This window comes from Oncorhynchus mykiss, chromosome 5 (genome assembly GCF_013265735.2).
Source record: "Oncorhynchus mykiss isolate Arlee chromosome 5, USDA_OmykA_1.1, whole genome shotgun sequence".
Taxonomy (NCBI): Eukaryota; Metazoa; Chordata; class Actinopteri; order Salmoniformes; family Salmonidae; genus Oncorhynchus; species Oncorhynchus mykiss.
In genome coordinates, this window is record NC_048569.1 from 6,395,612 (window position 1) to 6,410,773 (window position 15,162).

Here is a 15,162-nt window from a genome sequence, read left to right on the forward strand (position 1 = left end):
CACACCTCACCAGGGTTATACTGAATCCAGCTAACACACACCTCACCAGGGTTATACTGAATCCAGCTAACACACACCTCACCAGGGTTATACTGAATCCAGCTAACACACACCTCACCAGGGTTATACTGAATCCAGCTAACACACACACACACACACACACACACACACACACACACACACACACACACAACCAGGGTTATACTGTATCCAGCTAACACACACCTCACCAGGGTCACACTGTATCCAACTAACACACACCTCACCAGGGTCACACTGTATCCAACTAACACACCTCACCACTCCTCACATCCAGCTAGCACACGTCAAGGCCATTGTACTGTACAAGGACTAGAGTCTGTATCCAGGGCTAAGAGCAGGGCTAGAATGACAGTGGGAAGTGTATGGATGGAAATACAGAGAGCCTTTAACAACGCAGGAGAAGACTGCTGCTCAGGGTCATGTTCATCAACCAATCAGCTTGGATGTACTAAGGAGGACGAGGAGGAGGAGCCAGACAGGCACAGGTAACTCCCCAACAGGGATTATGGATCCCTCCATCCCGCCAGCCTCGCTCTCTCTCTCTCTCACGTTATCAATTAAATGTCCCGCTCCTGAAGTATCGACGTGCTTTAAAGCAGCTGCATAACTAAACAGGTCATTAAGAGCAGAAGAGACACCTTTACTTACAGCGTGGACCTCATGTAATGGACACCAAGTTGGCACCTGTCATTCAGACAGACACAGACAGGATAGAAGGAGAATACAAGGCTGCTGAGGGTGGGGTAGATGGATGGAGGCTGTGTGGGTGTCTGTGCATGTTTGCGTGTGTGTGTGTGTGTGTGTGTGACAGGCCTCTCCACTTTTCTTAAGAAGAAGCAGGAGGCATCATTGAGTGAGATCAGAGGGCAGGACTAGAATCAACGATCACTCTGAGGCCTCACCTCTCTACGCTGGAAAATCCACTACAGTCTTTTTATAAATCATTTAAAAAATGGATTTTTTAATATTTTTTTTAACCATATTTTCATAACAGTCCCACCCACGAGAAAATAGACTGATGAAAGAGTGAGGGCTGGGGGGAGGAGAAATCAAAAACAAACTCCCCTTCACTTCTACACGTGTGAACAGTACTCACGCTGCAGTTCTCAGGCGGGACCAGGATCTGTGTGATCTCTCCCCCGTGGACACAGAAGACGTGCTTCATCTCCCCAGTGAAGATGTCCCAGACGATGACGCTGAAGTCCACGCCGCCGGAGACCAGGGAGCGCTGGTCGTAGCGAGGGGACACCTGGTGGGGGTACAGCAGGCACGTCACTTTGTTACGGTGACCCCGCAGGGTGCGGTGAGGGGGCCAGCCTGGGAACGAGATAATACTTTTTTTTTATAATGTTGTACATGCTCTTATCCAGAGATACAATCTGTGGTAAAACAATCACCCCCCCCCCCCCCCCACACCCCCCACACCCCCCATCTAATACTGTAGACCCTGATGAAACAAACCTTAGAAAATCACAAGATATATGGGCTGCAGGATACGACTACAGGCTATTGATTATTTGAGAAAGTGGCAAATAAAATATATTGCGCTCTGTTCCTCGCCTCAGGCTGCACAAACTGGTCTCTCAGCAAGTGATCATATTTTCACCCATCAATCAGACTATTCTCAATTGAATCTAGTCATACCGAATATGTAAAAATGAGTTTTGATTTGCGAATGGCTCATTATTAACGGGCAGGAACAAGGGGAGGGGAAGGAACACCTGTTATGTGTATACACTGGAATAGAGAATGTAGGCCACTTCCCCTGCGGGTACGTTTTCTAACTCCCATTGGGTAGGTTTACTCTGGTCATTTTGGCTGCGCGACAAGTGATATTAAACCCAAACTCCATATGCCATGGACTCTCCAACCGTGTTTCTGCAGCGACCCAGTGAATCGTTTGGGAAACCAAGTTACATCTGTTTGGGTACATAAGACAGTGAAAATGCCCTTCACAACAAAACACATTTCATTAAAAACTGTTGACAGCCCCTCTCTCTCTACGCGCTGGAGAAAGCAGTGAGAGAGGAGATGGAAACGCTCAGTGATAATCTCTGTTTAAAAAAGGTCATGTGTCAGACTATTAATAACTATGAATATATAAAAAAAAAAGCCCCTATTACCAGGCTATTCAAATTCAAATTCACTATAATTGTAGGCAAATCATAACGTTTAATTTAGGCTAGACCAAATCATAACGTTTAATTTAGGCTAGACCAAATCATAACGTTTAATTTTAGGCTAGACCAAATCATAACGTTTAATTTTAGGCTAGGCCAAATCATAACGTTTAATTTAGGCTAGGCCAAATCATAACGTTTAATTTAGGCTAGGCCAAATCATAACGTTTAATTTTAGGCTAGGCCAAATCATAACGTTTAATTTTAGGCTAGGCCAAATCATAACGTTTAATTTTAGGTTAGGCCAAATCATAACGTTTCATTTAGGCTAGGCCAAATCATAACGTTTAATTTAGGCTAGGCCAAATCATAACGTTTAATTTAGGCTACACCAAATGACGTACCAAAGATGCCTTAAAACACCTAACACACTTTCCCGCCAGCTGTTTACTATGTATTGTATAAGGTCACAATCATTATTTAAAAATCTGGATTTTTGGGGGGGGGGGGGGGGGGGGGGGGGGGAGAGCTTGGCCTCATATATATAGGTCTATGTTTATGCATGAACTCATCCCCTTAGAAAGCACTGTCCATTTCATTGTGTTTGGTTTCGAAACAACCACCACCACAAACCAAAGTTTTCACACTCAGTTTCAACCACAGTGAGGTGACTTAAAAACACACACACTGTTTTGATGAGTGTTTGATGTGATTTCTGAATGCATTTGCATTCGAAAATAGAGCCCTGAGTACCAGGCCATTAGGACCTGATGGAGGGGCAATAGAGCCCTGAGTACCAGACCATTAGGACCTGATGGAGGAACAATAGAGCCCTGAGTACCAGGCCATTAGGACCTGATGGAGGAACAATAGAGCCCTGAGTACCAGGCCATTAGGACCTGATGGAGGAACAATAGAGCCCTGAGTACCAGGCCATTAGGACCTGATGGAGGGACAATAGAGCCCTGAGTACCAGACCATTAGGACCTGATGGAGGAACAATAGAGCCCTGAGTACCAGACCATTAGGACCTGATGGAGGAACAATAGAGCCCTGATGGAGGAACAATAGAGCCCTGACTACCAGGCTATTAGGACCTGATGGAGGAACAATAGAGCCCTGAGTACCAGGCCATTAGGACCTGATGGAGGAACAATAGAGCCCTGAGTACCAGGCCATTAGGACCTGATGGAGGGACAATAGAGCCCTGAGTACCAGGCCATTAGGACCTGATGGAGGGACAATAGAGCCCTGAGTACCAGACCATTAGGACCTGATGGAGGAACAATAGAGCCCTGAGTACCAGGCCATTAGGACCTGATGGAGGAACAATAGAGCCCTGAGTACCAGGCCATTAGGACCTGATGGAGGGACAATAGAGCCCTGAGTACCAGACCATTAGGACCTGATGGAGGGACAATAGAGCTCTGAGTACCAGGCTATTAGGACCTGATGGTTGTTTAACAAGCTGGGCACTACTAACACATGTCCAGAGTGATTAAAAGGAGGTTACCATGACTCAACGGTCACGTGGAATGTGTCTGCGGTCATGACTCATGACTGCCGGTGTGGCGGTAATACAGCCGCTGCAACAGTCTTAGGTATCACCTTTGCTTTTTCCCCCTTTCCCACCTCCACTCTCCCCTGACCCCCTGACCTCACCCACACTCTCCCCTGACCTCACCCACACTCTCCCCTGACCTCACCCACACTTTCCCCTGACCTCACCCACACTTTCCCCTGACCTCACCCACACCCACACTCTCCCCTGACCCATCACTCTCCCCTGACCCATCACTCTCCCCTGACCCATCACTCTCCCCTGACCCACACTCTCCCCCGACCCACACTCTCCCCCGACCCACACTCTCCCCCGACCCACACTCTCCCCCGACCCACACTCTCCCCCGACCCACACTCTCCCCCGACCCACACTCTCCCCCGACCCACACTCTCCCTCCTGACCCCCCTCCCTCACCTCTCCGCAGCATGTGTTCTCCCTGCAGCAGCTGTACGATGGCAGTCTGTGTGGCGGGGACCAGGATGATGCTTCCGTCCTCTCTGCCACACACCAGCCTGCCCTGGGAGGGGATGTAGACGCTGGCTGTCACCTTGATGGGCTCCTCCGACCCGGGAGTCACACTCAGCTGGTCTATGATGCCCGCCGACAGGGGAGCCAGCTTGTCAAAGGCCTCCTGGAGGGAGATGGTGGAGGACACTTGGAGCTCTGAGGGACAGGGGAAGTAGATAACAACAGTATTAACTACGTACAGACCCAAAACAGACACATATAACCAACCTGACTTACACCAGACAAGGGCCTTTGCTTAGTGCCATTGCATAGTCATGAAGATGAATCATGAGGAATGTACTTCACATGCACTGGAAGGATTTCACTGGTTTTTGCCAGCTGACGGCATAAAAGCCATCTAATTCTCACCCACAGCATGAATACAGACTTGGGACACTTACGCCACCTAGTGGACTAAATGGTACCTGCTGCGGTGGAGAGGGGCTGCAGGGGCGAGGTGTCTGGGATGCTCCAGAGGGTGAGGCGTCCGGCTGAATCTCCCTGGACCAGCAGCTTGTGGAAGGGCTCCCGACGGCCGTAGAAGAACCGTGTCACCGGGGGACAGATGAGGAGCTGGAACACGGAACACGGAACGTTAGAAGATGAAAATAGTGTTCTAGAATGTGAACACTAGTATTATGTCTGTATATCTCTGCGTTCAGGGCCATGTCTACGGCAGGACTTTACGGTCTCTGACAAAGCACAGTACCATGTGACATACATACAGGAGACACCTACACCGTCCTATATCCATGCCAAAACCATTATTTGTGCGGTGTGATAAATGGTCTAGTCCTAACGATAACAATTATTTCATAACTACAGGGATTGTATTGAAGGATAGTAAATGGTGAGAATGAAAGCAGGACAGCATACTGTAGTCTTGTTGTACCATGGATCTAAAAACTCCAGAATACTATATTCTGATCTGTACAAGAAGGGGAAGCCGGCCTTGCAGGGGACATGATCTCATGCCATGGGAGCATTGGGATGTGCTGTTATTAACGTTTAGCACTAGAAAACACCACTGTGATATAAAGAGGATGCCAAGCTAGAAGAACTGACCGCTTACTCAACTACCAACAGGGTTACCTACAGTACAACACATGCATTGATTCCCCCCCTCCCCCCCATACTAAAATATCCCCTAACTCAGTTCTCTGGACAGCAAAGCACTGAATCATCAGGATACAAACCAGCTAGCTAGACACAATAAATTGTTGCGGCAGAACACTGGTGCCATGAACAACATATGAGACTTGGGATCTGTTTTTATTTGTCTACCTAACAGATCTAGCAGGACTGAATATCCATAGTTATGCATGTTGGTTAATGGTCCTTCATTAACTGACCCTTTGCCTAATAAAAGTAATTGCACCCTGGTCTAAAGTAGGGCACTACATAGGGAATAGGGCTCTGGTCAGAAGTAGGGCACTACATAGGGAATAGGGTGCTATAGGGCTCTGGTCTAAAGTAGGGCATAGGGTGCCATACGGCTCTGGTCTGTAGTGCACTACGTAGGGAATAGGGTTCTGGTCAGAAGTAGGGCACTACGTAGGGAATAGGGTGCCATATGGCTATGGTCTAAAGATGGGCACTATGTAGGGAATAGTGTGCCATTTGGGACACAAACTTTGATCTTTAATTTGACCTATTTACACAGCTATAATTGTGTTCTTGACTGCAGTAGAAAAAAGGCACAGTGGTAACCAACCTAACGACAACCTAACGACCTGGCAACCTGCCCGCTGACCCCATTTCCAGGAAGTCCTAGTTAATGTGATTGTCACGGTAACAGAAAAAGATGGGATGGAACCGGATCCCTATAATGTCTAATGGAGGAGACACTCTGTGGCCGGGTTGTCAGGTAGTCAGGCACCTAATATGAGGTTGCTAGATGTTGAGGTAGATGCTCAGACTACAGTCGATTGACTTGACACTGTCTGAGAGACCAAACAAGGTAGTTAAATGAAAGACTTCGTAAAAAAATAACTAAACTTAAAATAAAATAAAATGTCCATCAGAAGTTTACATGGAAATCAGCGGACTGAACAATAGACGTAGCATGTATGAAATTCCTTAATGTTTACCATATGTCAAATTTGTACGTTGACAGGCTTATACAGAAGTCGGATCTTAATTTGACCTCGTTCGTCGCAGGAGGAAAATAATAAATCCTGCAGCAGGAAGGTTTGAATATCAGAAGAATATATTTAGAATGGCCACCAGGTGGCAGCATGAAGCGGTGTTTGTATACCACGCAGTACTAAACTCAGCAAAAAAAAGAAAACATCCCTTTCTTTCAAAGATAATTTGTAAAAATTCTAAATAAGTTCACAGACTCTTCATTGTAAAGGGTTTAAAACACTGTTTCCCATGCTTGTTCCATGAACCATAAACAATTAATCAACATGCATCTGTGGAACGGTCGTTAAGACAAGAACAGCTTACAGACGGTAGGCAATTAAGGTCACAGTTATGAAAACCTAGGACACTAAAGAGGCCTTTCTACTGACCCTGAAAAACAAAAAAGAATCAGCTCATCTGCGTGAACGTGCCTTAGGCATGCTGCAAGGAGGCACGAGGACTGCAGGTGTGGCCAGGGCAAGCAATTGCAATGTCCGTACTGGGAGACGCCTAAGACAGCACTACAGGGAGACAGGACGGACAGTTGATCGCCCTCGCAGTGGCAGACCACGTGTAACAACACCTGCACAGGATCGGTACATCTGATCATCACACCTGTGGGACAGGTACAGGATGGCAACAACAACTGCCCGAGTTACACCAGGAACGCACAATCCCTCCATCAGTGCTGACTGTCCACAATAGGCTGAGAGAGGCTGGACTAAGGGCTTGTAGGCCTGTTGTAAGGCAGGTCCTCACCAGACATCCGCAGCAACAACATCGCCTACGGGCACAAACCCACCATCGCTGGACCAGACAGGACTAGCAAAAAGTGCTCTTCACTGACGAGTCGCGGTTGTGTCTCACCAGGGGTGATGGTCAGATTCGCGTTGATCGTCAAAGGAATGAGCGTTACACCGATGCCTGTACTCTGGTGCGGGATCGATTTGGTGGTGGAGTGTCCTTCATGGTCTGGGACGGTGTGTCACAGCATCATCGGACTGAGCTTGTTGTCTATGCAGGCAATTTCAACGCTGTGCATTACAGGGAAGACATCCTCCTCCCTCATGTGGTACCTTTCCTGCTGGCTCATCCTGACATGACCCTCCAGCATGACAATGCCACCAGCCATACTGCTCGTTCTGTGCGTGATTTCGTACAAGACAGGAATGTCAGTGTTCTGCCGTAACCAGAGAAGAACGCGGATCTCAATCCCATTGAGCACGTCTGGGACCTGTTGGATCGGAGGGTGAGGGCTAGGGCCATTCCCCCCAGAAATGTCTGGGAACTTGCAGGTGCCTTGGTGGAAGAGTGGGGAAACATCTCACAGCAAGAACTGGCAAATCTGGTGCAGTCCATGAGGAGGAGATGCACTACAGTACTTACTGCAGCTGGTGGCCACACCAGATACTGACTGTTACTTTTGATTTTGACCCCTTTTTTCAGGAACACATTATTACATTTCTGTTCGTCACGTCTGTGAAACTTGTTCAGTTTATGTCTGTTGTTGAATCTTATGTTCATACAAATATACACACACGTTATGTTCGCTGAAAATAAACGCAGTTGACAGGAAGAGAGGACGTTTATTTGTTGTTGCTGAGTTTATATGTAGGCTAAGTGGAGGCTTTTTGTTTTTGAGGCTACAGCGTTTCTCTGCTGAATTCTTATGTGAATTATAATAAGCTGACATTTTTCAATGTAGTTTGTTGTTTTTTTAAATATCAATTGTTTTATTAGTATGTTGAAGGCAATCAATAGGTAAATAAAGGTATTAAATGATTGGTAACCTCAGTGTGGTGCAGCAGTAAACAGAATGCCAGAATCGACTCCGGCCCACTGCTCTTTGACCCATGGATGAAGGTCCATTTTTGAAAAATTCATTCCGAGGGGTTAGGGGCAGGCAATGGTTTGGGGAAGGCTTTATGCCGCATTCAAAACAACTGGAAACTCTGAAATCTCCAACTTCCAACTTCAGTGCGTTCAAGACAACTGGGGATGAGCTCTGAATGAGATAAGAAAAAAAAAAATTGAAAGGTCATCCAACTCGGAATTCCAAGTCGGAAACTTTTTCCGACCTGAAGATCACTGACGTCATTATTTGACCTCGAGTTTCCAGTTGTGATGAACGCACTGAAGTCAGAGATAACCAATTTAGGACTTCCCCAGATGATTTGAACGCGGCACTAGTCCTGCTTGTGTAGCCAGCGGACATGAGTTGGTCATGGTCAAGTGATGCGGTAGTTCCGCCTACAAACTTCAAAACAAGTGTCTGCCCTTGGCTCAAGATGTTGATTGATACTCTGAACCCTGTGGCAGACCCGGGCGGCAGTAACTCACCAGAACTACCAGCATTTACAACCAGGAATACGACTTCCCTATAGCAGCTCCATTGTTCAGTCTCCCAATTGAACTTATTCCAAAAGCAAAGGAGAGGCCCTCCAGAACCTTCCGGTTCGACTTAGGAGGCGGGCACAACACCCACCGCGTCAGAGTATATTACTCGCTAATATTCAGTCTTTGCACAATAAAGTAGACGAGCTCAGGGTGAGGATCTCCTTCCAGAGTTGATGAGCTTCGAGCTTTCTTTCCAGAGAGACATCAGGGCCTGTAACATACTTTGTTTCACGGAAACATGGATCTCTTGGGATACTCTGTCAGAGTCAGTAAACTCAGCAGGATTCTCAGTACATCACGCAGACAGGAATAAATATCTCCCCGGGAAGAAGAAGGGCAAGGGGTGTATGTTTCATGATTAACAACTCATAGTGTAATTCTAGGAACATACAGGAACTCAAGTCATTTTGTTTACCTGACCTAGAAAACCTCAATTAAAATAGCAACCATATCTCCCAAGAGAACTATCCTAAGTCATCCCCACAGTCGTTTACATCCCACCTCAAGCCGAAACCTCGACGGCCTTCAAAGTTTAAAGCGTCAAGTTCCTCGGCGTACACATCACGGACAAACTGAAATGGTCCATTCACACAGACAGTGTAGTGAAGGCACAACAGTGCCTCTTCAACCCTCAGGAGGCTGAAGACATTCAGCAAAGACCCTCAAACTTTAACAGATGCACAATTGTAGTGCCTGCAACAGCAGGGCTCTCCAGAGGGTGGTGCGGTCTTCCCAACGCATCACCGGGGACACACTGCCAGCCCTCCAGGACGCCTACAACATCCGATGTCACAGGAGAGCCAAAAAGATAATCAAGGACAATAACCATCCGAGCCACTGCCTGTTCACCCCGCTTCCATCCAGAAGGCGAGGTCAGTACAGGTGTATCAAAGCTGGGACCGAGAGACTGAAAAACAGCTTCCTTCTCAAGGCCTTCAGACTGTTGAATAGCCATCACTAGCCGGCTACCACCCAGTTACGCAACCCTTCACCTTAAGAGGCCACTGCGCTTGTGTCACGAATACCACTGAAGGTGGCTCCCCTTCCTGTTCGGGTGGCGCTCAGCGGTCTATTAGCTGCCACTGAAGGTGGCTCCCCTTCCTGTTCGGGTGGCGCTCGGCGGCCGTCGTGGCCGGTCTATTAGCTGCCACCGATCCCTTTTTCCTTTTTGTTTGTTTTTGTCTAATTGTTTTGTTCTTTGTTGGGGTTTTGGGATGGGTGTTATTTCAGTTTGTTTTGGTGTTTGTGCAGGCTTGTTGGTTTGTTACGTTTGGTGATGTTTCGTGATTTGTTTTACATAGACATGGAATCAAGGTTTAATAATGTTTACATACCGATACTAATACTAACCCTAACCCTAACCTCATTACTCATCTCATATGTATATACCTACATTTCTCATCCTAATATTTATATACACTGCTCAAAAAAATAAAGGGAACACTAAAATAACACATCCTAGATCTGAATGAATGAAATATTCTTATTAAATACTTTTTTCTTTACATAGTTGAATGTGCTGACAACAAAAATCACACAAAAATTATCAATGGAAATCAAATTTATCAACCCATGGAGGTCTGGATTTGAAGTCACACTCAAAATTAAAGTGGAAAACCACACTACAGGCTGATCCAACTTCAATGTAATGTCCTTAAAAACAAGTCAAAATGAGGTTCAGTAATGTGTGTGGCCTCCACGTGCCTGTATGACCTCCCTACAACGCCTGGGCATGCTCCTGATGAGGTGGCGGATTGTCTCCTGAGGGATCTCCTCCCAGACCTGGACTAAAGCATCCGCCAACTCCTGGACAGTCTGTGGTGCAACATGGCGTTGGTGAATGGAGCGAGACATGATGCCCCAGATGTGCTCAATTGGATTCAGGTCTGGGGAACGGGCGGGCCAGTCCAAAGCATCAATGCCTTCCTCTTGCAGGAACTGCTGACACACTCCAGCCACATGAGGTCTGGCACTGTCTTGCATTAGCAGGAACCCAGGGCCAACCGCACCAGCATATGGTCTCACAAGGGGTCTGAGGATCTCATCTCGGTACCTAATGGCAGTCAGGCTACCTCTGGCGAGCACATGGAGGGCTGTGTGGCCCCGCAAATAAATGCCACCCCACCCCACACCATGACTGACCCACCGCCAAACTGGTCATGCTGGAGGATGTTGCAGGCAGCAGAACGTTCGCCACAGCGTCTCCAGACTCTGTCACGTCTGTCACATGTGCTCAGTGTGAACCTGCTTTCATCTGTGAAGAGCACAGGGCGCCAGTGGCGAATTTGCCAATCTTGGTGTTCTCTGGCAAATGCCAAACGTCCTGCACGGTGTTGGGCTGTAAGCACAACCCCCACCTGTGGACGTCGGGCCCTCATACCACCCTCATGGAGTCTGTTTCTGACCATTTGAGCAGACACATGCACATTTGTGGCCTGCTGGAGGTCATTTTGCAGGGCTCTGGAAGTGCTTCTCCTTGCACAAAGGCGGCGGTAGCGGTCCTGCTGCTGAGTTGTTGCCCTCCTACGGCCTCCTCCACATCTCCTGATGTACTGGCCTGTCTCCTGGTAGCGCCTCCATGCTCTGGACACTACGCTGACAGACACAGCAAACCTTCTTGCCACAGCTCGCATTGATGTTCCATCCTGGATGAGCTGCACCACCTGAGCCACTTGTGTGGGTTGTAGACTCCGTCGCATGCTACCACTAGAGTGAAAGCACCGCCAGCATTCAAAAGTGACCAAAACATCAGCCAGGAAGCATAGGAACTGAGAAGTGGTCTGTGGTCCCCACCTGCAGAACCACTCCTTTATTGGGGGTGTCTTGCTAATTGCCTATAATTTACACCTGTTGTCAGTTCCATTTGCACAACAGCATGTGAAATTGATTGTCAATCAGTGTTGCTTCCTAAGTGGACAGTTTGATTTCACAGAAGTGTGATTGACTTGGAGTTACATTGTGTTGTTTAAGTGTTCCCTTTATTTTTTTGAGCAGTGCATTTCTTAATTCCATTCTTTTAGATGTGTGTATTGTTGTGTATTGTTAGATACTACTGCACTGTTGGAGCTAGGAACACAAGTATTTCGCCACACCCACAATAACATCTGCTAAATGTGTGTATGTGACCAATACAATTAGATTTGAAGGGAACTGAAGGCTACTGTTCAGATGGTTTAAATGGAATGGTAGTCTGATGATCTATAACCCCTCACATAGCCTCATGTTAATATAACCCCTCACATAGCCTCATAATGTTAATATAACCCCTCACATAGCCTCATAATGTTAATATAACCCCTCACATAGCCTCATAATGTTAATATAACCCCTCATAATGTTAATATAACCCCTCACATAGATATATAATGTTAATATAACCCCTCACATAGCCTCATAATGTTAATATAACCCCTCACATAGATATATAATGTTAATATAACCCCTCACATAGCCTCATAATGTTAATATAACCCCTCACATAGATATATAATGTTAATATAACCCCTCACATAGATATATAATGTTAATATAACCCCTCACATAGATAGATATATAATGTTAATATAACCCCTCACATAGCCTCATAATGTTAATATAACCCCTCACATAGATATATAATGTTAATATAACCCCTCACATAGCCTCATAATGTTAATATAACCCCTCACATAGATATATAATGTTAATATAACCCCTCACATAGCCTCATAATGTTAATATAACCCCTCACATAGATATATAATGTTAATATAACCCCTCACATAGATATATAATGTTAATATAAACCCTCACATAGATATATAATGTTAATATAACCCCTCACATAGCCTCATAATGTTAATATAACCCCTCACATAGCCTCATGTTAATATAACCCCTCACATAGCCTCATGTTAATATAACCCCTCACATAGATATATAATGTTAATATAACCCCTCACATAGCCTCATAATGTTAACTATAACCCCTCACATAGCCTCATGTTAATATAACCCCTCACATAGCCTCATGTTAATATAACCCCTCACATAGCCTCATGTTAATATAACCCCTCACATAGCCTCATAATGTTAATATAACCCCTCACATAGCCTCATAATGTTAATATAACCCCTCACATAGATATATAATGTTAATATAACCCCTCACATAGATATATAATGTTAATATAACCCCTCACATAGATATATAATGTTAATATAACCCCTCACATAGCCTCATAATGTTAACTATAACCCCTCACATAGCCTCATGTTAATATAACCCCTCACATAGCCTCATGTTAATATAACCCCTCACATAGCCTCATAATGTTAATATAACCCCTCACATAGCCTCATAATGTTAATATAACCCCTCACATAGATATATAATGTTAATATAACCCTCACATAGCCTCATAATGTTAATATAACCCCTCACATAGATATATAATGTTAATATATCCCCTCACATAGATATATAATGTTAATATAACCCCTCACATAGCCTCATAATGTTAATATAACCCCTCACATAGCCTCATGTTAATATAACCCCTCGCATAGCCTCATGTTAATATAACCCCTCACATAGATATATAATGTTAATATAACCCCTCACATAGATATATAATGTTAATATAACCCCTCACATAGATATATAATGTTAATATAACCCCTCACATAGATATATAATGTTAATATAACCCCTCACATAGCCTCATAATGTTAATATAACCCCTCACATAGCCTCATGTTAATATAACCCCTCACATAGCCTCATGTTAATATAACCCCTCACATAGCCTCATCTTAATATAACCCCTCACATAGCCTCATAATGTTAATATAACCCCTCACATAGATATATAATGTTAATATAACCCCTCACATAGATATATAATGTTAATATAACCCCTCACATAGATATATAATGTTAATATAACCCCTCACATAGATATATAATGTTAATATAACCCCTCACATAGCCTCATAATGTTAACTATAACCCCTCACATAGCCTCATGTTAATATAACCCCTCACATAGCCTCATGTTAATATAACCCCTCACATAGCCTCATGTTAATATAACCCCTCACATAGCCTCATGTTAATATAACCCCTCACATAGCCTCATGTTAATATAACCCCTCACATAGCCTCATAATGTTAATATAACCCCTCACATAGATATATAATGTTAATATAACCCCTCACATAGATATATAATGTTAATATAACCCCTCACATAGCCTCATAATGTTAATATAACCCCTCACATAGCCTCATAATGTTAACTATAACCCCTCACATAGCCTCATGTTAATATAACCCCTCACATAGCCTCATAATGTTAATATAACCCCTCACATAGCCTCATGATGTTAATATAACCCCTCACATAGATATATAATGTTAATATAACCCCTCACATAGATATATAATGTTAATATAACCCCTCACATAGATATATAATGTTAATATAACCCCTCACATAGCCTCATAATGTTAATATAACCCCTCACAGCCTCATAATGTTAATATAACCCCTCACATAGCCTCATGTTAATATAACCCCTCGCATAGCCTCATGTTAATATAACCCCTCGCATAGCCTCATGTTAATATAACCCCTCACATAGATATATAATGTTAATATAACCCCTCACATAGATATATAATGTTAATATAACCCCTCACATAGATATATAATGTTAATATAACCCCTCACATAGATATATAATGTTAATATAACCCCTCACATAGCCTCATAATGTTAACTATAACCCCTCACATAGCCTCATGTTAATATAACCCCTCACATAGCCTCATGTTAATATAACCCCTCACATAGCCTCATGTTAATATAACCCCTCACATAGCCTCATGTTAATATAACCCCTCACATAGCCTCATAATGTTAATATAACCCCTCACATAGATATATAATGTTAATATAACCCCTCACATAGATATATAATGTTAATATAACCCCTCACATAGATATATCATGTTAATATAACCCCTCACATAGATATATCATGTTAATATAACCCCTCACATAGATATATCATGTTAATATAACCCCTCACATAGATATATCATGTTAATATAACCCCTCACATAGATATATCATGTTAATATAACCCCTCACATAGATATATCATGTTAATATAACCCCTCACATAGCCTCATAATGTTAATATAACCCCTCACATAGATATATAATGTTAATATAACCCCTCACATAGATATATAATGTTAATATAACCCCTCACATAGCCTCATAATGTTAATATAACCCCTCACATAGATATATAATGTTAATATAACCCCTCACATAGATATATAATGTTAATATAACCCCTCACATAGCCTCATAATGTTAATATAACCCCTCACATAGCCTCATAATGTTAATA

At 44.1% G+C, this 15,162-nt stretch overlaps 1 protein-coding gene across 7 annotated transcripts in view; it reads right to left on the reverse strand.

Annotated features, from left to right (window-relative positions):
- LOC110523124 (WD repeat-containing protein 7) overlaps nucleotides 1-15,162 on the reverse strand; it is a 342,879-nt gene that overhangs the window by 301,643 nt on the left and 26,074 nt on the right. For all 7 annotated transcript variants that reach the window (XR_005051631.1, XR_005051630.1, XR_005051629.1 and 4 more), the window contains 3 exons: nucleotides 4,659-4,806; nucleotides 4,141-4,389; nucleotides 1,139-1,359 (listed from right to left, as the gene is read on the reverse strand). Coding sequence is in view for 4 of the 7 variants with exons in the window: in XM_036976656.1 (XP_036832551.1) it covers nucleotides 1,139-1,359; nucleotides 4,141-4,389; nucleotides 4,659-4,806 (618 nt within the window). In the remaining 3 variants the exon portion in view is untranslated. The remainder of the gene's footprint in view (nucleotides 1-1,138; nucleotides 1,360-4,140; nucleotides 4,390-4,658; nucleotides 4,807-15,162) is intronic.